The sequence below is a fragment of the Panicum virgatum genome, chromosome 5K, assembly GCF_016808335.1.
Source record: "Panicum virgatum strain AP13 chromosome 5K, P.virgatum_v5, whole genome shotgun sequence".
Taxonomy (NCBI): domain Eukaryota; kingdom Viridiplantae; phylum Streptophyta; class Magnoliopsida; order Poales; family Poaceae; genus Panicum; species Panicum virgatum.
Genome location: NC_053140.1, coordinates 8,045,974 through 8,069,795, shown reverse-complemented (window position 1 = coordinate 8,069,795; position 23,822 = coordinate 8,045,974). Strand labels below are relative to the sequence as shown.

The window sequence follows — 23,822 nt, the reverse complement described above, 5'->3', positions numbered from 1 at the left end:
TAGTAAGTCGCGACTGACCTAGGGTAAAATTTAGAGGGAGCACACCTCATTAAGGGCAGCTAAATTTTAGAATTAAGGATTATACATTGTAAAAATTTATTTATTACCATAACTTTAAATTAAAAATTTCAAAATAATTTAGTAAGCTCATTGTATTGTGGATGCGCAATGGAAGAGAACATTTGCCAAGTTGGACAAAGTGTGTTATGAAAACTTTTTTTGGAGGTATGACAACATTGCTAGGGCATAAATGGAGAAGCACAACTTAGAGCAACTCCAAGAGACTCTCTATATTCATTATAATTGTTAGAAATAGAAATTTTGATGGAAAAATAGCCTCCAAGAGCTTCTCTAAGTGGTTATCCAAATATAGCCATCATCTATTCTGAATTTCTCGCTAGCCAAAGATAGATAGCGAAAATGGCTCTCTAGAGTGTAAACAAGATATAGAAAAACTGTTGGAGAGTAAAGATGTATAGAGAGCGATTTTTATGCACATGACTCTCCAAATGATGATTTAGAGAGTGGAATTTAGAAAGACTCGTAGAGATGCTCTTAATAGCAACAACTTACATGAAACAACCATATAGCAGTATCATAAGTTGATGATCGAGAGCTAAAAAAATTTACAAGTGAGAAAATGATAGATGACAACCATTATGGAGTGTTGTGCGAGATCTAGAACAAATCAACTTGAAAATCGATATTTGACATGCACACTCATCCATTGCATGCCACAGGTAGTGTTCAACAAAACATAATGACGTGTAGTCATGCACTATCAATGACGCATCTTTGATTATCATGATATAGTGTGCAAAGAATTTTGGAGCATAATGGCGGGAGATAACTATAACTAAGACAATATGAGAACATGCATCACAGGGCTATATCAATGAGTGGTTGGAGGATAATTAAAATAAAGTAAATTATACTTTTGGTGTGGTATATGTATTGAACCAGTTAACTAAATATTATTCTTCAAGTCTAAGGGTAATTTGTTTATCAAGTACGGTAACTAGAACACTTAAGAAAAAATGTACATCGCAAGTATTTTCTTAAAAATAATATTTATATTAAATAAATATATATAAAAATATTTAGTACTTCCAGTGTTTACATAAAAATATTTAATTTTCTCCCAAATTATTATCCAAAAATATACCATAAAATATAATAAGGAGCTTAGAAAAAAAAAGCTCCGACACACAATCTAAACTCACCAACCGAATCGAACTCCATAGGAAACTTTTCTTTTAGGTGTATCAGACATGAAACACACTAATCGATTTCAAATGTGCGGAGGAAGAAAATGACAGAGAGTGAAATTGGTAAAAATAGCTAGAGAAAATAGAAGTCAAGAAAAGAGTTAGAGATAACAACAAAGACATGTTTGAAACTATCCATTGTCGATATGACACAACTCTGAAGTGAGCCAATTTTTGTAGTTAGGTGGGCGAAAGACAAAAAAAAATGTACATAAACCAAAGTGTGAAAAATACAAACAGGTTAGACCGAATAAATTATATATATATATATATTAATGTAGCATATATGTTATATATAATTTTTCTAAGGTAGGTGAAAATAAATAAATAAAAATATTTTTGAGAGCCCCAACCTATTTTTTAATATAAATTTTTATTTAATCTATGCCTGTTTTAATTACTGTAATGAGGAGTGAAATCTAGGTTTGTTGAATGCTATCCATATGCTCTGAAAACTAGACCAACTAGGCTTGAGATACTTTCGCTTAGTAAAAATCAAATTATTGCAAGGCACAAATCAAAATCCACCATACAAGTTACAAGTTGTAGGCTTCGAAAATAACACTAACATGCACACATACATAAATGTATCTAATAACTACATAAAAAATTAGAAAAAGACAAACATGTATTCAAGGTGACCCTATATTACTATTAATAATCAAACTTAGTATTACGTGGTACAATATGCACCTATATTTATGGTGACCTAATATTCAATTCAATCCTCAAATTCAGATATTGCAAGTTAAAGTATTAAAATATATCAACATGAGATGAACACAATGCAACTTAAAAATTGATGATTGATATGAACACCAATACATGGAAAGCTGCAGGCACTACTCTACGAGAGCGAACCAAAGAAAACTAAAATGCTGAATAGATCTCTTTGGTAAACTGAAAAAAATGATAACAAATACTAGCTACATGCGCTATTAGCACGGGCCACCTTGCTAGTTTTATAGATACAGATGGTCTCACGATATCATTCACTGGAAGTGTCAAAATAGTAAAGATTTAATATTTGGAATCCTAAAATCACAATTTTCTGTAGACGAAGAGGAGCCAGAGGAATTCGAGCTCAGGATGGTTCATTTCCGTCATGCCCCCGCCGAGCAGGGTCCCCAGTACTTATGCGCGGTCACACGCCGACCGGCTGGCCACAGCTCATCTATTGCTGTTAAAGTTCGTGGGCTCAATCTGACCCAAAAGAGAATAACGGTCCAGCTCGCCATTAGACTACAGGTTACTGACACTCTCGTGGCACACGACGCGACAGTCGTCCCTTTGCCCCCTCCACCGGGCACCTTGGAAATTCCCGTACGCGGATGACCATGTCCCGAGTGTCCAGTCAAAATGTTTTGGCCGCTATAGTCTACACGCGGACACACACAGGACGCGCGGACTCGCTTCCTTCACCGTACCATTTAGTCAGCCACTTGCTTGCGCCTTGTCATCCCATCACCGCTGATTCACCCCCTTCGTTAGTCTCGTCGCGCCCGCCCATGGCTCCGTCCTTCTTCCTGCTGCTCCTCGTCTCGTCGGCGCCGTTGGTGCTTGCGGCGGCGGCAGCAGACGGGCAAGGAGGGGAGCCCTGCCCGACCGTGTCAGTGCCATGCGGCGAAGTGAACATCACCTTCCCGTTCGCGATCGTCCCAGATGAGGCGACGGAGGCGAGCTGCGGCGCGATTGGGTTCCAGGTTATTTGCCAGAACAACACCACCCCGTTTCTCGGTTACAGTCGGCGCTACAGCGCCCACCGGCTCCAGATTCTCCACATCTTCTACGACAACGCCTCCTTGCTCGTCGCCGATGCCGAGAAGCTCCAAGATTTCAGTAACCCTACTTCGGAACGCTGCCACGCCACGTCGGAAAACAGCTCCTCCAAACTCGGCCTGCCGTTCTCGATCGGTGCCATGAATCGGGACCTGATCTTGTACGACTGCACGAATCCACTGCCGGAGGAGGAGCGGCGGAGAGAGGGGCTTGCTGAGATGAGCTGCGGGAACAGGACGTTTGCTCGCGTCGCCACCGACCGTTCCGACGACGACCGGGGAGGCTACGGCGGCTACTTTCTGGAGGGCTGCAACGCTACCGTCGTGCCGGTGCTTGCGAGGTCCGGCGAGGCGAACGCAAGTAACTACAAGGAGCTCATCAGTGACGGCTTCCTCCTGACATGGCCGGTGCCAAAGCGAGGTACGTTACCTGGTGGAGAACCAATAAATTAGCCTGAACATGAGCCTCATCGGCGTAGAGACTAGTACAGAGCACGGACCTTGCAGCCCAAACCACCGATCAGTTTATTGATAAAGGGCATAATAATAATACGAAACGCCTGTCATCGTCCCCAACCGCGGTAGGCGTGTTCGCCGCCGGCCGCCCGCCGCCACCTTGACCTTGCCGTCCGGAGCTAGCCAACAGAGAAGTCAATGAGAAGTCAATGAGAGCTTATCCCTATTTTTCTTCTAAAGATAGCTGACTACATAAAATTCTTCTAGTATTTGCAAACCAATGCACTATATTTTCTAAGCGAATAATTGAATCTATCTGTTGTGGAACAAGGCCTCTAAGTTGATTTGAACACTAGGGAATTTAAACCCAGGGCAATCATACACGATAATGTGATTGTCAGACTTGAACTGCAGAAGAGTGGTGTGATCACCCGGCCAACAATTATTGACTGGTGTACTGATAAACTTCTCTGTTTTTTTTTTCTGAATAAAGGAACAAAAAACAAAAAGGGTTAGTCCACACAGCTTGGACACAATTATATGACTGACTTGATATTCACAAGATTCTGTGCTGTTGTTTACTTTGATTGCCATGCTTGATGTTTCCTCATTGCATCAACTTGCTCCTGCATGCCTTTTGGACCATAACATGCGTTTTCATTTTTCCCCCCCTTTTTCTGGCTTCTGTGCAGAGTCGGTTTGCATAAGGATTTGTTTACTTTCTAGCTATGAACTTCTGAGTGCTTTCCTTTTTTTTTTAATTCTTACCATCACAATGATGCGCATACCTACCTGTATCTTTGGCTCTATGTAGTGGACCTTGGAGTCTATAGCAAGTTAGACCAAGACCTTGACTTAAACAGGGCAATCACGTTCTTGCACTATGCAACTAGATTGATTTCGAAATCCTCCCCCACATGTTCATCTTTAAAATGGTTCCCAATGTTTCTATGTTTAGAATATCGCTTTACCCTTTTATGCCCTTTTGAGGTCAGAAATTTACCCTCTAGCCGTCGCTGATTCTAAATTTCTGCCAGTTCTTGGTGAAAATATAAACAGTTTGGACCATCGAATATAAGGAGTTTTTATCACTTTTTGGACAAATCAAAGTCGATGGTAATAGCCAATAATAACGCAAGAAGAATTATTTCATCAAGCAAGGCAGAGTTACTGTTGTCCAAATCAAACCTTTCTACTAGATAACTAAACCTGTCCAAGTTGTGCTTAGGTCATGGTTCTTCGTCTTATTGAAATGTTTTCTTAACAGACATCGTTCCTGTTTTCAGTTTGAACTGGTGGATAGTTAATGTAACCATATTCAGCTTTATAATCATTAGAACTCCTTCAAACATAATCTATGGACAGACAACTTCGATGTCTTCACCATTGTCTAGAAGTCAAGATCCTTATTTCTAGCAAGATCTTTTACTACTAACAAGCTGAGACTTAGCGTTTCTCCTTGTTATGGTTCCACCTGCAATTGAGAATATGTATCCGGTTGTCGCTGGATTTTCTTGTCTGTAATTTCAGCCTTATGCCTTCAACCCCTTAACATAATCGTTTATAACTAGGCATTTCAGTCAGTACAATTTAAGTTGTAAATGAGGTTTCAGTTCTGCCACAATGTTTTTGAAGATAAGTGGAACGTTCAATACAGGGATTTATGTCCTATCATGATTGTTGGGCAAGTGGGTGGGGGTGGGGGTGGGGGCAAGGGTGACAGGACCATACCACACACTAATATGCGTACCATAGATAAAAAATGGTCACTATTACTGGATATCAAATGTCTGTGTTTAGTCATACATCTCTTTCTTCGTTGTCATATTCTTTTCCTTTTCTTTCAGGCCTAATTCCGTTCATATATACTGTCATATCTTATCTGCCAGCCATGAAAGGAGTTCAGTTATAGATTAAAGCTGGCAAAGTTTTCATGGCAGGATTAATTTAAACTGCACAATCTTACATTTAAATAGAAAGATATTCACATTAACTGTTCTTATGCAGGACGAAGAAGGAAAAGCAAAGCTATAATTGGTGAGTATCAACCTTCAAGCTGCATATATAGTTTGGTTTCCTGCACTACCTGAACCTTTTTAGCATCTTATGTTGCAGAATCTATAGGAACAATTGATTACCAGTACCAGATATTGCTAATGTTGTTACACTATCATGGGCAGGAGGTGGAATAGGAGGTGGTGGTATATTATTGGTGGTAGCATGCCTCTTCACTTTTGTCTGGCACAAGCGCAAGAGGAGAAAACAAGCTAGAGGTCCCGATAGAAAGAGTGGGAAACTATGTCATTTCCTATGCAAAAAGACTAGCAGCAGCACTGAAAGGAACATTGAGGCCCTAATAGTATCGCATGGGTCCCTAGCTCCAAAAAGATACAAGTACTCAGAAGTAATAAAGATAACGTCTTCCCTTAATGATAAGCTTGGGGAAGGTGGTTATGGCATAGTTTTAAAAGGAAGGCTAGATGACAGTCGTCTAGTTGCTGTGAAATTCTTGCATGATTCCAAAGGTGAAGGAGAGGAGTTCGTGAATGAGGTTATGAGCATCGGCAGGACCTCTCATGTTAACATTGTTAGCTTATTTGGATTTTGTTTGGAAGGCTCGAAACGGGCCCTAATATATGAGTTCATGCCCAATGGTTCTTTGGATAAGTACATATATTCAGAGAATCCGAAAGCAGTTCTAGGATGGGAAAAGCTTTATACAATAGCAATTGGGATTGCTCGAGGATTGGAATACTTGCACCATAGTTGCAATACGCGCATTGTTCATTTTGATATCAAGCCTCAAAATATTCTTCTAGATCAGGATTTTCACCCAAAGATTGCTGATTTTGGTTTGGCCAAGTTGTGTCGCACCAAGGAGAGCAGGGTTTCTATGACTGGTGCTAGAGGAACAATTGGGTTTATCGCTCCTGAAGTGCACTCTCGAACCTTTGGAGTTGTTTCAACAAAATCAGATGTTTATAGTTATGGAATGATGTTACTAGAGATGGTTGGAGGGAGGAAAAATGTGAATTCAGTGGCTCAAAAATCAAGTGAAAAGTATTTTCCACATTGGATTTATGACCACTTTGGTCAGGGTGATGGATTACAAGCATGTGAATTCTCAAGTGAAAATGAAGGAATAGCCAGGAAGATGAGTGTGATCGGCCTGTGGTGCATCCAAATATTACCAATGCATCGTCCTAACATAACAAAGGTTTTGGAAATGTTTGAGAGAGGTTTAGATGAACTGGACATGCCACCAAGGCAAAACTTCAGTCAAATACTGTAAGAATTTTGCGATACGTATTTCTACAACTACCAATACCATTTAAAATAATGTTGATGTAGCATTTTTTTTCATGCTTTTGCAGCCAGGATCCACTTCACAGTTTGAATGGAGAAAGCATGAGTACAAGCAGTGGTACCAAAACACAAGTGCTTAGCGAAGTGCTAAGGATGAAGGATACAAGCAATGTGAATTCAAAAACCTTACGGCGGTTACCAACTCTATGAAATGGTCACCACCAAACATTTGAATTAGGCAGTAAACTTGTCTATCCATATGAGTTGAAATCTGAAGTTGCTGTGATACTTGTTTCAAAGGAAAGGCTTCTGGGCTACTATAATATTTGACAGCCAAAGTCGTCAAGGCTACAATATTTTTGACGTAGTCCTAACATATCAATATCATGCGTCTGCACCCCCTGTAGTCATCCATCACCCAGAAGTATTCATCATGGCGTTACACATTCTAGAAACATCGAGGCATTGCAGTTCTGGAGTTATGACCTTAGTAGAGTCGAGCAGCATATAGTTGGATCCTAGATTAATGGTATGTTGAAACAATGGGAATGTAGCCGATGGTAGCCATGACTCATGACAATGTAAAACTGAGGCCGAAAGGGGCATAAATTTCTCTTGAATATTTGTATTAGGTTCGAAATAGGTGCATCAGTTCTAAAGTTTTGTCAGTTACTTCTTAAAAAAAAAGTTTCCTCAGTTAATCTTCAGGTTCAGGTTCAGGCTGACAGTTGACACCCACATTTCCAAGGCACCCATTTCCAAAGCCGTCCAACTAAACCCCTAAAATCTACTTAATTCAAATGCCCATGGTCTCAATGCAAAATCGGAATACGTTTTCAAACAAATGGAAGCACCAAATCAAATTGATCTACGCATCTGACAACTAAAAATCGCATCTGCGGGTGTGATACTTACACGGTTCCTTCAATGCCCGCTGCTTATTCGATTCTCCCAAGGAAAAGGCTAGAGCAGGGGGTGCGTACCCAAGGGTTTACGCCACTGGTGGCGCGAGATTGGATTGCTCCTGCAGGCCTCTCCATCTGCCACCGTAATCACCGGCTCCGAGCCGGCGGTGCCTCAGGGCGCGGGGTGGAGAGATTTTCAGATGATCTCCTCATCCGACGGCACCAGCTGCGACCGCACCGTATGAGAAGGCGAGGCGAAGCATGCAGTGGCTGGTGGGGATGGTGCTGTTCACCGCCGCGCATCTCGACGGCGAGACGGCAACCGCATCAGCTCGGCAGACGACGCCGGCGCAGGACGGATCTACATGGGCTTTAGGCCACCATGCTGTCGAGCCCATTAGTGGCGAGGGCCCATCGTGAAAAGTTGGACCTTGATGTGGCCTGGGTCCACCCTCACGCCGCGGGCGGTTTTTTATTTTTTATATTTAAAAAAAATTAAAAATTTAAAAATATATATCCGTTTTGAAATATTTCAAAAATATACCCCGGTCGCCCTCCCATAGGGCGACAGGCCCAAAGTGTAGTTTTTTCTTCTTCAAATTTGCAACGAAGTCCCTGGAGAAAAAAAAAGGGGGGCCTGTCGCCCACCCCTCGGGCGACAGGCCCCTGGCCTTTTTTTTCCAGGGACCTATTTTGAGCTATTCGAGCGTGTATTCGTTATCATCGTCGGCAGGATCTCGGCCGCTGACTCCTACTGCACCTAACTTGTTCTTCATTAAATCACGGGAAAAAATCGCAAGAACTTCCCTTATTTCACGAGCATTATGGAACCCACAAACATAATAAGTTCACATCAATAGTATCTATAGAAACAAATGACAAGTAACCTACCACAATCATAAACATCGGATACAAATAAGCGGTCCACAGCTATCTCATTACAAATAAACATCAAAGATACAAACATTAGATACATCTAACCACCCATAGGGCGTCGGACCCTCTTAGCCCTCTGCTGGGCACGGACATGAACCTCGGAGTAGGTGAGAACATCCGGAGACCTCACCTGTCGCTCAGGACGCGCAAGGGGCTGCGGTGTCTGCTGCTGAGAGATCCCAAGTGGTGCTCCTCCTAGCTGTGAATACCCCAAGAGATCGAGGTCACCTTGCGCGGCAGGCTCTTCTGGACTCAAGCTGTCGAAGTCGTCTAAGGTGAAGGTCTCGTTATCGGGTCGAAAGGAGGAAGAAGAAGGTCCGGCGCTCGCATGGGGGTAGAATCCTACGCAAAAAATGTGGATGTTAGCGTACGCTCGTATATTTTGTCATGTCATGTAGAAACCGAAATACGAAACATAAACTAACCTGTGTAGGCCGGTATCTGTGGCCCCGGTACCATCCCTGGATACAGTCCGCCAACTGGTGCTGTCCCTCTAAACATTCCAGTATGGCCGAACGCAGTAGCTGGATCGTATCCTGTATGTGATATTAGTAAATATGTAGGAACACTTGATGTAATTTTAAAGAGATATGTACGTTACCTGCACTTGGGAAGAACTGCGACGTCGGCCCGTGCATGGTCGACGGACACGGGAACGACGACGAGGCCTGAGACGACCCGTGGCTGTCTTCGTGCTGCACACGGCTTCCGAAGTTGTGCACTACCTGACGCAACTGATCATGCTACCTCGACCATGCCTCTGTCTGCTCAAACTGGGTCATTGGGGATTCGGCACGTACCCTCGTCAAGTAAGTCGAGCAGTCCGTCTCCATCATGTTGCAAAGGCGAAGCTGCATCAATTCAGTAAAGGTACAGTTACAAACACATGAATTATCTTATGAATATGATTATATATATATGCAAATATAATCAGGAGACTCACCGCGCCAGCTAGTGCCTCCACGTGGTGCCGGCCATAGCCATCCTGAGGCCTCGCCTGGTGTGGCTGCGGGTGAGTGTCAACAAAAACCAGACGAGCCCGAGTCCGGAGTAAGTACCAAGTGAGGTAAGCCCTAAAGGAGCTGTCTGTGTGTGGTCCTGTTGGATGGACCAAGAGCTCGTCTGCCTGTTCCCATTGGTCCACCCACGGCTGGATCTTGGTGAGCCAATCATCAGAGCACGACAAGCCACTCCTTGACAACCTACAAAGTGGACCACGAAGAATCGTTAGATTCGACACGAATGTATGAGCCAAGTTCATTCATAATTACCTGTGGTCCTGGCGACTGACACGCTCCAATGCGGTGGGCACCGGAAACTCCTGGCGCTGCCCAAACTGTCTCCTGACTCTCCAGGGGCAATATGCCTCAACCGCGATGTCATAAACCAGGACGGCGGAAGTAAGCCACAGGCTCGCATTCGCGGAGCAGTGCAAAGACAGGCCTGCTGGTGCACGGGTAGCCACAGCCTCTGGGCTGTAAGGCTCCCAGACAACGTCCTCGGGCGTCAGCATGTCGAGCTCCGAAACAAACTCAAGATATGCGCGTCTAACCCGCGCATGTGCCCAGGACCTCTGCATTCCGAATAAGTAAAATTAAAAGTGCGCTAATACATCATGTAACAATGAATAATAAAATTAGATTTGTTGTGAACGTACCTGACGCCAGATCCAGATAGTTCCCATAGTGGGCCTCTCGTCCTCCTCGTCGCCGTACATGCCCCCGTGGTAAGGCTCGTGGCTGACAAAGGGCCGACCAACGGCTAGCCTCTCGTACGACCAAAGCTGTAGCAGTAGTGGGAACCCTGACAGAATAGCGTTCCCTTGTGTCTTCATGCAGCCGTCACAGAGTCCACGGTAAGTGGCTGCAAGTACCGCCTCACCCCAGCTGTAGGGCGGTACGTCCTCGTCCCCATCCGCAATCTCCCGTGCATACGGAAGGAGAATCCTATCGACCGAGTTGCCATGAGTGTTGTTGAACATGATGTAACCAAACAACCAAAGTAGGTACGCCTCCAGCGATCTGGTCACACTGTACTCGTCGGCATCCGCAGCCAACAGGGCAGGCTGCATAAACAATTAAGATTAATGGTTTCAACTATCAATGGAACATGTGAATTGTAACAATTAAATTTATATATGGAATGAATACGTACTGTAAACTGTAGGAACCAGGTCTTCAAAGGACCTGCTGCTCGCGGGTGCGGGTTGATCGGACCTGCTTCTTCCACGCGGTCAACCAGGGCAAAACGGGCCTCCAGCTCATCCTTCCATGAGGCCGCCATCACACGCGGACCTACAGCCTCCCCGATGATAGGGAGGCCGAGGAGGTAGGCCACGTCCTGCAGCGTAGGAGTCATCTCCCCACACGGGAGGTGGAACGTGTGTGTCTCCGGCCTCCATCTGTCAACTAGCGCCGTCAGGAGGGATCGGTCGAACTGAATAGGCCCAACCTCGACAAGACGGCTCAGAGTCAGTAGGCCGGCCTCACGTAACCTGCAAAAAAACAAAAAATGTCGAAACAAAGGAATACCGGCGAATACATAAGTGATAAACAATAATATTTCATTACATACCGGTCACACCAATCGTGGTGTATAGAGATCGCCTCGCCGGGTGGACGAGGACGTAGCACCTCTAGGGCTCGGTGCTCAACAGCTGCAAAGTAAGACCTGTGGCTCGAGTCGATCACTGGGTCTAGCAAGGAGTCCATCTCCATACCTGCATTCAAAAATATATGAGAACACATAGGTAAATATATATTTCATACAAACTGGACACATAAATACAATAATACTTCATTACATACCTGCCATATTTCATTACTACATATTACAAATAATGAAATACAATTGTGGATCATGACACCGAATGCTTTCCACGAGCAATTCTCGCTGATGCTCGTCTGAACGTAGGAGGTGCTCCATCTCTGGGATTTCCGGAAGGACCGACGTCAGCAGCATCGTGAAGTGCATTCTGAGGACACTTCTTGTAGTTGTGACTCAATGCTCCACATTGGCTGCAACGCTTTTGTGCCTTGCTTGCTTCCGACTCGTCCATACCATTCCGAATACGACGTGTCTGACGGCGGCCTTTGCCTTTCTTAGTGGCTGGATCAGGAATAAACATCTTATTCTCATTATCCTGAGTGAAAGGCCCCACAATTCCAATCCCGTATACCTCATGTCCCCATGTGGATACAGCTGCTTTCTTGCTGAAGTACGGTGAAACAAATAGTCCTGGCTGTAACGCAGACTCTGCACATGCGGCAATGAGATGGGAGCATGGCATATGCAATAACTTAGGCTTCATGCAGGAGCAGAAGGCTTTGCCATCAACTGTAATCAAACTCTCCTGTACCACCCTATCTCTATGGATACCACGACCACTTCTATCCTTGCATAGAACCTCAAATCTATGCTCCATTGTACCTGTGGATATGACGCGGTGCAGTTTGGTCTTTTCAATCTTCTCTTGCATATATTGTGTCACTCTTTTGCAAAACTGAATTTGGGGGTTGCCGATGTTTATGCTTGCAGCCGTGTAACGCTCTCTGAAATACTTCATGCACCCATACATGATGAACTCAACAATCCCCACAAGTGGAAAGGCACGACAAGAACGCATAACCATATTGAAACACTCTGCATGGTTCGTTGTTTGAATACCATACCGTATTCCGTTGGTATCGTAAAGGAATGACCATTTCTCCTTAGGTGCACCTCGAATCCAGTGTGAAAATGGCTTCTCAATTGAATCCCTAGCCTCTGCAGTCTGACTCGTGCCTGCTCCTGATGCCCTTACCTTCACTAGCTCTGCAGTCAACTGATCAAGTATTTGTCATAATGCATTGAATTTTCTCTGTTGATTTTGGGTGCACAACCTCTTAAACAGGTTCTTAAGATCCTTGTTCTTGAAGTGTTCATAGAAGTTTGCACCCATATGCCTAATGCACCATCTGTTTTGGACATCAGGCCATAATGGAGGCGTTGTCGCAGTTCCACGTTGCAATTTCAGTATTGATTGCAGGATACCTGCATGCCTATCACTAATAAGGCACACATCTGGACGTGCAGCAACAACATGAATCTTCACTCGTTCAAGGAACCAATACCAACTGTCTATGCCGCTAGATGTGCGCTTAAAGGCAGAAAGATCTACTCCATTTGGCTCATACATAACATTATATTCACCATAAAATACTTAAAACTGCATCTTGCTCGACATATCTGTATATCACATAATACTTATCGAGTTATACTCTTTACTTCACTACCTTATTCAATAATCCGTAAAAACTAAGTATGAAATTCAACTACAACGTATAAGTATTCATAACTACGTGATGACACTCAAATTCTATACTGCATATGCCAAATTCTATTCTAAATCATAATTAATTTATAAACACGTCTCTAATAGTACTGCAATTGTAATAATAAATGCGTAGAACTAATTTTCTAAACTAATTTACTACTACGTAACTACAAACTAAAGTATCATTGAACTCCTACTTAAATGGTTCTACTATAGCACTAATTAAATTAAATTACTCACCCCTACTTAAATTACTCATATTTAAATACGTAGTACTTAAATCTAACAATATATAAACTAAATGTACTAACCTGCAGATCACAAGTGCTGAATCCGGCAGGGCTTCGCCGCTTTCCTTCTCCTCACTCCTCTCTTTTTTTCTAGATTTTTGGTGGAATTTTCGGGCTCAAATGAGGAGGGAAGGGGAGGGCTGGAGCTTTTATAGGGGGATACCCCGGTCGCCCGCGGGGGGGGGGGGGGGGGCGACAGGCCCCCCTGCCGCGCTGCCGCGCCCGTGGGCTGGGCCCAGCGGCGGTCGCCCGTGGGCTGGGCGACAGGCCCCTGTCGCCCGTTTTTTTTCTTTTTTTTTTCCGGGGACCTCATTGCGAATTTAAAAAAAAATTACACTTAAGGCCTGTCGCCTTATGGGGGGCGACCGATGGTATTTTTGAAATATTTCAAAACGGACATATATTTTTAAAATTTTTATTTTTAAAAAATATAAAAAAGAAAAAACCACCGCCCCCGGTAACTCGCGCGGGCCTGACGCCCAGACATTGCGTCACCTCTGAAGGCCCAGTGCAATTTGTTAGCTTCCCCTGTAAAGGAATTTAGTTTGCTTTTGCTGTTTAGTGATTACTACTATCATTTTCTCTGTTGCCAGACGGTTACTCTGCACCCCGCTGCACTTTTTTTCTGACAGTTATACCGCTCGCCCTATTTAGCAAACCCGGGATCAGGACAATCGCGATCCACCAAAGTGGTTACAAAGCTTAGGAGGGGATCTTCCCAAACACATGGGAAATCCGGGTCCCGAATAAGAGCAGTGCGAGCTAGCTCATGAGCACAACCATTACAGTTTTTCTAGAAATAGCAGGAAAAAAAAAAGGCTGGTCATAGTCGATCAATGTTTTGTCACCATGATATACATCAAACTGTCATTACCAAAGAAATAGGCTGGTCATCTACTCATCTCATGACTAGGGATGGTAATAGATCAGATTCCTAATATCTTCTTCACAATCCAATTTTTTTATTTTTAATTCAAAAATTTATAAAATAAATATGAGTTCAGCTATTGTTAAAAGTTCGGCCTTACATTATTAGTCAAGCTAAATTTTAGTTCGGCCCTTTACAACCTCTCGTGGCACACGACGCGACAGTCGTCCCTTTGCCCCCTCCACCGGGCACCTTGGAAATTCCCGTGCGTGAAAGACCATGTCCCGAGTGCGCGTGGACTCACTTCCTTCACCATTTAGTCAGCCACTTGCTTGCGCCTTGTCCTCCCGTCATGGCATCATCATCACTGATTCACCCCCCCTTCGTTCGCCTCGTCGCGCCCTCCCATGGCCCCGTCCTTCTTCCTGCTCCTCATCGTCTCGTCGGCGCCGCTGGTGCTCGCGGCGGCGGCAGCAGACAGGCGAGGTGGGCAGCCAGTGCCATGCGCGATGTGAACATCACCTTCCCATTCGCGATCGTCCCAGATGAGGCGACGGAGACGAGCTGCGGCAAGATTGGGTTCCAGATTATTTGCCTGAACAACACCCCGTTCCTCGGTTACAATCCGCGCTACCTCCACCAGTTCCAGATTCTCGACATCTTCTATGACAACGCCTCCTGGCTCGTCGCCGATGCCCAAAAGCTCGAAGATTTCAGCAACTCTACCTTGGAACGCTGCCACGCCCCGTCGAACAACAGCTCCTCCAAACTCGGAATTCAGTTCTCGATCAGCCCTGTGAACCGGGACCTAATCTTGTACAACTGCACGAGGCCGCTGCCGGAGGAGGTGTGGCGGAGAGAGGGGCTTGTTGAGATGAGTTGCGGGAATAGGACGTTTGCTCGCGTCGCCGACGACCGTTCCGACGGCGACCCAGGAGGCTACGGCAGCTACTTTCTGGAGGGCTGCAACGCTACCGTCGTGCCAGTGCTTGCGAGGTCCGGCGAGGCGAACGCGAGCAACTACAAGGAGCTCATCAGAGACGGCTTCCTCTTGACATGGCGGGTGGCGGCGCCGTCGTCAGGTAATCACTATTCAAACTGAATTGCCAGTACTAAGTAACTTGAGACCATCTTTTAGGGAGAACTCACAGTAATGCATAAATGCGTCTAACTTGTGGAAGTAGGCAAGTGATTGTAGTACTAGACAAGTAGCGCCCGGTAAGTGTTGTTGGTTTTGAGGGACCGAAACTGGCGACCAGAGGGGGGTGAATGGGAGCCGATCAAAATTTCTTCGAAATTTGAAACGTCGGCCTATGTCCCTAAATCACCGCAATCCCTCAAACCTAGGTCAGCGAGAATAGCTATGAACAAGCTATCTCGAAGCAAAAGACCCAGGTCGCAGCGCGGAAGCAAAGGCGAGAGAAACTTCTCAACCCGCAGTGCAGCACACACAGACCGGTCTGACCGGTGCACTAGACCGGTCTGACCGGTCGGGCAGTTCAAACCCCGACTGACCGGTCTGACCGGTCTCGCCCACCGGTTTGACCGGTGTAGTCCAGAAAGCCCGCAAACAAACCTTCAAACAATGAATCTCGAGCAAGCGAAGTCCAAATCCAAACAAACTTGGAGGAAAGCTTCGTAACTACCTCGTGAACATATCCCCAAAAGATCTCGTCCTAAAAATCAACGAATCTTGAGAATTTGAGGGGAGATCAAAAGGGATTGGGGTTTTCTCAAAAACATAAAATCGCCAATCCGTGAGAACCCATGATTCCAGGGGGTTTAGCACTAGGCTATAAGCATGGGAATCGTTCCAAAGAGTTCATCAAACCACGAAATCAAGGGTTGGTCTCCTCCAAACAAGAAACACACCAAAAGAGGAAAATTGAACCAAAAACGCAAGAGAGAAGGGGAGGACGGGATGCTCAGCACACACAAGTGAATCGCAAACAAATTTCATCCATTAATTCTCAGAGGAATTCACCTATACAATAGCTAGAGCCATTCGCCCATCATCCACCCACTAGATTGAAGAGAATAGCTATAATCTAAACTCTCTTTGTGTTGGAGTCCTTGGCCCTAACCTAGAGCAGGGGCTGGGAGAAGGAAAAACGAAGAGAAAACAAAAGACTCAAGAGACTCAACCAGCCACGGGCTGGTGGGGGTATTTATACCCAGCTGCTGCGGCCAGACCGGTCAGACTGGTCGGGTCAGCAGCACCCCGCTGTACAGGCTCAATCGACGGCGGAACTTCTTTCTTCGACTTGAAGTCTTTGCTGCGATGCCGCCACGTCGACGAAGTTCCGGTCCGCGGTTTTGGAGGGTCCGCGAAACCCGGGTAGGTGGCCGGTTTTGAGAAAACCGCCAAAACCTCACGCGCGGGAAGATTCCCGCCTCCACGCCGTGGCCCTAGACGTCGTTCCCGCCTCGGCCTTCTGACGGCCCTAGACGCCGCCCGACGCCCTTGATGAGAAGTGCAACTAGAGAAGAACAAAGAAGCACGAAGGAGAAAAACTCAAGCAAGTGACGAAAAGCTCAGAAGGGAAAGAACAGTCACTTACTCAAGCAAAGATCGATCCCCTAAGACAAGGGCAAAGGCTCGACACAATCGATCAAAAGCTAAAACATGACTCCTCAAAGACAGAGGTAACGCTTGACGCAGTCATGCAAGAAGCAGAGGGAAAACGAGGAAACCAGGAGCCAAAACCAAAGCAGAAACTCCCCAAGCAAAGTTTTTCCCTCTCACAAGTGCAACTCTCCCAAAATGATGCAATCTCAAGGCCCTGTGCACAACAAGTTTTTTAAAAATCAAACAAGTCTCCCCCTTGTTCGATCACTTCTCCCAAAATTCTCCCCCTTGTTGGCACATGCACACATCAAGTCTAAAAAGACCTAAAGCTCCCCCTGAAGCTGAAACTCCCCCTGAACAGATGCTATGCAATGAATGCAATGCAGGAAGTGTAAGTGAAAGCATTCAGGGATACAATGATATGAGCAACATCTAGTCACAAGCACGTGTGCATCCATAAACAAGACCTGCATCTAGCACAACAAGGTATATCAAATCAATCTAGAGCTAGGCAAGTTCAGTTTAGGAGAAATAAAAGCATCACCCATGATCTAGCACTAACAAGTAGGGAATGGAAAACAGTGCTAATCAAACTCATACAGGTGAGCCAAAAACATCCAAAGCAGGTTGTAAACATTGACTTGCAAACTCATTGTATCAAGCAATTTAATGCCAGGGGTTGAAAGCTTGTCATGCTTTACTTAGCAACGAGACCAAGCCTATGCCAAAGGCAATCAGAAGCTTAAGGCACTCGTTTCAGTCATGCACAGCCTTGCCCGGGTTCTCACAAGTGCAAAGTGAGCCGTCCCGAAAACTCGATCAGTGCGACAAGCAATCCCACCTGGATCTTTTCAAACCATTTCAAGAACAGTTCAAGCAATTTTATCAAATTTAGATCATTTCAAGTATGAATTGCTGAACGAAAAGGTATACTAGCATGAATAAAATAGCAAAGCATATCACACGCCCTAACATGCTAGTAGCCAAGACAGGGTGATCATGTTTTCAGATTTTCAAATCAAAATACCTTAACTCAGATGATGTCATATACACAATGGAGCAAGCTATACATGATCAAATTTATCAACTCACACTAGCAGGCACTAGAAGATATGGCTGGGCATTCGGGTAGCCTGAAAATTTCGGGTCGGGCTTTTCGGGTATTTGAAATTTCGGGTTTTGAAAATCGATACCCGAAATTTGCCCGAAATAACAAAAACCCGACATTTCGGGTACCCGAAAATTCGGGTTCGGGTTCGGGTAATCCCCGAACTACCCGATATCAAGAGGGCCAACAAAGGGCGGGGCGTCGGCGGCGCGGTGAGGGCGGGCCGCGGGGGCGTCGGCGGTGGGGCCGGTGGCCGGGCGTCGGCGGCGCGGTGGGGGCGGGCTGCGGGGGCGTCGACGGGCCGTGGGGGCATCCGTGGCGTGGCAGGGGCGATGGCACCGGCGGGGCAGGGGCGGCGGACCGTCGGGGTGGAGGCACCGCGAGAGACGGGCGGGGCGGAGGCGTCAGCGGGCGGCCGGCGGGGGCGGGGGCGGGGCGGGACCAGGCCGCAGGGGCCTCTGCCACTGCGGCCGGGATCCGCTCGCCCCGCGCCCCTTGGAGCAGGGGAGGCTTGCCCCACCCCACGCCCGCGCCGGCCGGCGCAGCTCCTCGGCCCGGCGCAGGTGAGGAGGCCGCAGCTCCTCGCCCGCCGGCCTGGCGCAGAGGGAGCCGGTGAGGCGGCCGCCCCGACGGCCACTGCGGCGAGGGCGAGATCCGGAGCCGGCTCGCCTGCTCGCCGGGGAGGGAGAGGAAGGAGCGGGAGGCGCCAGATGCCTCCATGGATCCGATCGGAGAAGAGGAGAGGGGGGCCGGCACTGGATCCGGCCGCCGGGGGTCGCCGCGAGCAAGAGGGTCGCCTCGAGCAGCACTGTGGGAGGAAGTAGGCCGTGGTCGCGTGCGGTGGCGCGGTGACGGCGGCCGGCGGGCGAGGGGCGGTGGCGCGGCGGCGGTCGGCGGGCGAGGAGGGGCGCTGGTGGCCTGGGCGACTCGCGGGTCGCGACTCGGGTGTAGTGGCGGCGTGACTGACTAGGGTGTGGGGTGGGCTGTGCGCCTGTGCGGCTGGCCGGCAGCGGCAGTCTAGGTTAGGGTTAAGGGTTTCATGGGCTGGGCTGCAAGTGCAATGAGTAAACATACATGGGCTGGGCTGTATTTCGGGTAGTTCGGGTACCGTGGCCCAATACCCGAACTACCCGTAATAATTTCGGGTACCGTGGGTTAGAACCCGAATTAGGGTTCGAGTTTTTTGGGTTCGGGCTTCGGGTTTTGGGTATTTTGCCCACCCATACTAGAAGATCATAGCAATGTATACAATAATGCTAGTGCAAGTGAGGCAATGCAAAATACAAACATGTACAATGCATATGCACAATGCAACTACCAAACCTATAAAACTAAGAGAAGCAAAACAAAGACCTACAAAGCTAACCAAACAAAAGTCAGCGATCAAAAGGGGTAACAAACCCCAAGCTCCCCTCGCAAGCGAGCAAAGGTGTCCTGCTCTAGCGGTTTGGTGAGGATATCTGCGGTTTGCCTCTCTGAAGGGACATGGACCAGGTCTATGTGCCCTCTCTCATGGTTGTCTCGCAGGAAATAGAATCGGATGTCTATGTGCTTGGTTCTGGAGTGTAGGACATGGTTCTTTGCAATGCTAATGGCTGACATGTTGTCTACAAAGATGGGAACTCTACTGAAACTTAAGCCATAATCCTGCAAGGTTTGTTTCATCCAAAGGATCTGGGAGCAGCAGCTAGCAGCGGCAACATACTCAGCTTCTGTAGAAGAAAGCGCTACACTAGCCTGCTTGCGAGAGGACCAAGACACCAAAGATGTACCGAGAAATTGACAAGTGCCGGATGTCGACTTGCGATCCAACCGACACCCACCGAAATCCGCATCAGAAAAGCCCACCAAAACCAGAGAAGAATCCGCAGAATACCAAAGACCAAATTCAGGGGTGAATTTCAGATACCTGAAGATGCGTTTCACCACCTGCCTGTGGGAGGTGCGCGGAGAAGCCTGGTACCGCGCACAGAGGCCGACCCCGAACTGAATGTCCGGCCGGGTCACCGTCAGGTACAAGAGCGAGCCGATCATGCTCCTGTACTCCTTCTGGTCCACCGCCTCGCCGTCCAAGTCATCATCAAATGCCGTCGAAGTGCTGATCGGAGTCGGCTGAGGTGACAAATCACTCATGTCGAACTTCCGCAGCAAGTCCTTGGTGTACATGGCTTGATGGACGAACGTGCCCTGAGGAGTTTGCTTGATTTGCAGCCCGAGAAAGAACTGCAGCTCACCCATCATGCTCATCTCGAACTCCCTGGACATCTGCTCAGAAAACTTGGAGACAAGAGCGTCAGAAGAGCCACCAAAGATAATATCATCCACGTATATCTGAATTAAAAGAAAATCAGTGCCAGACCGCATGAGGAACAAAGTTTTATCCACACATCCCATTTTAAAACCTTGAGCCAGCAGAAAAGTTTTCAATCTATCATACCAAGCTCTGGGTGCCTGTTTCAAACCGTAAAGTGCTTTCTGAAGTTTATAAACACGGTTTGGAAACTTGGGATTTTCGAAACCAGGGGGTTGCTTCACATAAACCTCTTCTTCGATAAAACCATTCAAGAAGGCAGATTTAACGTCCATTTAGAAAACTTTAAAACCCTTGGAAGCAGCAAATGCAAGAAAGATTCGAATAGCTTCCAAACGAGCAACAGGGGCAAAAGTCTCCTCAAAATCAATACCCTCTTTTTGGCAGAACCCCTGGGCAACAAGACGAGCCTTGTTCCGAACAACCAACCCATCCTCATCCTGCTTGTTTTTGAAAACCCATTTCGTTCCGATGGGATTACAAGCAGGTGGAGGCTCGACCAAAACCCAAACTTGGTTTCTTTCAAAATTTTCAAGTTTCTCATGCATGGCATTGACCCAATTAGAATCAGAAAGAGTGTGTCCAATATCCTTGGGCTCAAAAGAGGCAACAAATACTGAATGAGCAAAGCCAGCGATACTTATTACCTTGGACCTAGTAACTCGCTCGTTGAGATCACCTAACATCTGTTGAGGTGGATGACGACGCTGAATATGTCGAGGTGCTTCCCTTGTCGAAGTCGCCTCCTCCTCAACCAAAGCTGGTGTCTCCTCAGGTACAGCTGGTGAAGCCTGAGTCACCTCCTCGATCGGCCCCCGTGAAGTAGACGTAGTCGGATCGGGACCGTCATCATCGTCCAAGCTCGTGGCAGAGGCAACTGGGTCCACAACACGCGTGGTAGCCTCAGCCTCACCCTCCACAGCTTCTTCCTCCTCATCTTCAAAGATGGAGATGCCGAGCTCATCATCTCCTGCAACTTCAAAGATAGAAGAATTGCACGGTGCAGTCTCGTCGAAAGTGACCTCACAAGTCTCTCTGATGATGTTAGTATCAATAATCAGCACCCGGTACGCTATAGATTGAGAAGCATAACCGAGAAAAATGCCGTCAGACGAGCGAGACTCAAACTTATCAAGATTTCCATCTTTCAGCACAAAGCACCGGCAACCGAAAACTCTGAGATGGTCAACACGGGGCTGGTGTCCAAACCGCAACTCATAAGAAGTCCTGTGCATGAAAGCACGCAAGAAAATGCGGTTGGACACGTAACAAGCAGTGTTAACCGCCTCAGCCCAGTATTTGCGAGGAGTCCTATGCTCATCGAGCATCGTCCTCGCCATCTCAATCAGTGTCCTATTCTTCCGCTCTACAACTTCATTCTGCTGTGGAGTGTAGGGAGACGAATACTGGTGTTCAAGCCCTTGATCACTGCAAAAGGCATCAAAACAAGCGTTTTTGAATTCTGTGTCATTATCACTGCGAATCGCTCTCATGGCCTATGGTAGCTCGTTTTTCAACATCAAGATCAAGTCTCGAACAAACTCGAAAGCCTCATCCTTGGTTCTCATGAAAAAGACCCAAGAATAGCGAGAAAAATCGTCCACGATCACAAGAACATACCACTTCCCACCAACTTACATCACCCGAGAAGGACCTACTGTGTCCATGTGTAGCAACTCTCCAGGATGAGCGGTCATCACCTGATTAACAGGGGGATGCGAAGTAGCAATCATCTTCCCGTGGCGACACGGATTGCAAACAAGGTCCTTTTCATACTTCAATTTGGGCAATCCTCGGATCAGGCCAAGTGAGCTAAGTCTCGACAACAAATCGAAGCTCAAATGTCCAAGTCTCCTATGCCACTTCCATAGATCAGAAGAAGGACCAGCCAACAAGCAACGAGAAGGACCAAGAGGAGTTCCAGAGAAGTCAACCAAGAAAACCCGATTGAGAGGTGTAATCCGGCAAACCAAATCTCCTCTGGAATCTAAAACACGCGAACAACCCTCCTTGAAGCGAACCTCAAACCCCTCATCAAGAAGTTGCGAAACAGAGAGCAAATTGAACCCAAGGTTCGAAACCAAAGCAACTTCTCTCAGGGTAAAGCGATCAGAAACTCGAACAGCGCCAAGTCCACGTACCTTTCCTCTTCCATTATCCCCGAATACAATGTACTCCTTTGAGCGCATCGGGGTGAGGCTGGAGAACCATTTGTCATTTCCGGTCATGTGGCGCGAACAACCGGAGTCCATGATCCACCTGTTCTCCAAGCCTCCGACCTGCACATCAGTAGTGAGACAAAGGGTGAGCAAATGTCTCAACACTGGGGTTAGCAAAGTGAGAAGCAAACTAGTGTCGAGCCATTTGCTCTACAGAAGGGTTAGCAAAACCAGGCAAAGCGTATCCCCCGTCCCGTCTACCGCGTGACTGACGAACACCACCGCGAGGAAGGCGTGGTGCCTCGAAACCTCTTCCAAAGCCTCGGTCTCGTGGTCCATAGCCGTACTGAAAACGACCAGGAGCACGACCGGCAAAGCAACCACCCACTGGAGCATGGTAAGCACCACCGTCTCCTTGACCTCCACCTACACGGCGGGCCCTAGCATCTTGCCTACCACCACGCCGAGAAGGACCATGCACCCGAGCAGAGTACATGTCCGCGTTCCGTCTCTCCTGCTCTCGCCTCACAGCCCGCTTCCTCCTGAAGCAAAACTCCTCCAGGTGACCTTCCCTGTCACAGAACTCACAGTGGTACCTCACCTCACGCTTGGGAGGTGGAGGCCTAGCCCGCGGACGGGGAGGAGCAGCCCCCTTCTTCTGGGCAACCAGGGCTGCGGCAGCAGGGAGTGTGTCGAGGGGATTTCTCAGCTCATTGGGTTTTGGAACCCAAACCTGCTTCTGCGGAGGTGCTTTCGGTGGTTCTTTAAGCACACCATCCGCGGGGTCAACAAGCGAAGGTTGCGTGCTCGTGATAGCAGTGTTTCCAGCAGCCTTGCCAATTTTACCATACAACCTGTCAAAATCTAACTTCGTGTATGTGTAACCGACCCCAAACCCATCACCACGCTTGAACTGCTTTATCATCATGCCCAACTGCGGCTCACTGCTAGAAACCCAACTCAGAATCGCCCTAAGATAAGGTATTCTCATTCTCTAATTTGGCTTTCTCTACCGCAAGACTATCCAGATCGGCAATCAAACCAGGGCAAATAGAGCAGTCAATAGGTGGGCTAGACTCTACAACCTTAGTCTTCCCAAAAGACTTGATCAAGGCGTTCTTCTCATCTAGCTCCGACCTAAGCGTGGGACAAAGCTTGCAAGCACCAAGCAGAACTGGCCTAGACTTCATCTCCTCTAGCTCGCACACAACAGTAGCAAACTTGGACTGCAACGAAGCTAGATCGGACTTAAAGATAGGACACTCATCGCATTCAAGAACATCGGTAACAATAGGAGCATCCTTAACCAGTTCTAGTTCATGCTTGGCCTTAGCGAGCTCACGAGACATGTCTGAAAGCGAAGTCTTAGCAACATCTAAGTTCGCGACGTTCTCGTCATGCTTGGCACGTAGAGCTACAAGATCGTTCATGTGAGATATGCAGCCAGCGTACTCATCCTCACAAGATTTCTCCCTAGCACAAACCACCTCAGCCCTAAGCTTTCTACGCTCTCTAGCTGCTTCCTTAAGCAGCCTTTTCTAGTTGTCGAGAGC

At 47.0% G+C, this 23,822-nt stretch overlaps 2 protein-coding genes and 1 long non-coding RNA gene across 3 annotated transcripts in view; 2 read left to right on the top strand and 1 right to left on the bottom strand.

Annotated features, from left to right (window-relative positions):
* The first annotated feature begins 2,428 nt into the window (after positions 1–2,428).
* LOC120706062 (LEAF RUST 10 DISEASE-RESISTANCE LOCUS RECEPTOR-LIKE PROTEIN KINASE-like 2.1) lies at positions 2,429–7,476 on the top strand. The gene is made up of 4 exons (XM_039990634.1): positions 2,429–3,467; positions 5,510–5,539; positions 5,683–6,790; positions 6,877–7,476. Exons 1-4 carry the CDS (start codon positions 2,600–2,602, stop codon positions 7,016–7,018), a joined length of 2,148 nt encoding a protein of 715 aa, XP_039846568.1. The 5' UTR covers positions 2,429–2,599; the 3' UTR covers positions 7,019–7,476.
* On the bottom strand, positions 3,478–8,095 carry LOC120706069. The gene is made up of 2 exons (XR_005688173.1): positions 7,792–8,095; positions 3,478–3,681 (listed from the first exon to the last, which is right to left on the bottom strand). It is a non-coding gene; the product is annotated as an uncharacterized LOC120706069 (long non-coding RNA).
* A 6,350-nt stretch (positions 8,096–14,445) lies between these two features.
* The window catches only part of LOC120706064 (LEAF RUST 10 DISEASE-RESISTANCE LOCUS RECEPTOR-LIKE PROTEIN KINASE-like 2.4), a 30,888-nt gene continuing 21,511 nt past the window's right edge, over positions 14,446–23,822 (top strand). Inside the window, exon 1 of the mRNA XM_039990638.1 lies at positions 14,446–15,204. Within this exon, the coding sequence (XP_039846572.1) occupies positions 14,475–15,204 (730 nt within the window). The 5' untranslated portion in view covers positions 14,446–14,474. The remainder of the gene's footprint in view (positions 15,205–23,822) is intronic.

Coding starts and splice junctions, on each gene's coding strand:
- LOC120706062 (XM_039990634.1), top strand. CDS start 2,600: ATGACCATGTCCCGAGTGTCCAGTCAAAATGTTTTGGCCGCTATAGTC. Junction 5,540..5,682: donor GAAAAGCAAAGCTATAATTG/GTGAGTATCAAC, acceptor TATCATGGGCAG/GAGGTGGAATAGGAGGTGGT. Junction 6,791..6,876: donor CAAAACTTCAGTCAAATACT/GTAAGAATTTTG, acceptor ATGCTTTTGCAG/CCAGGATCCACTTCACAGTT.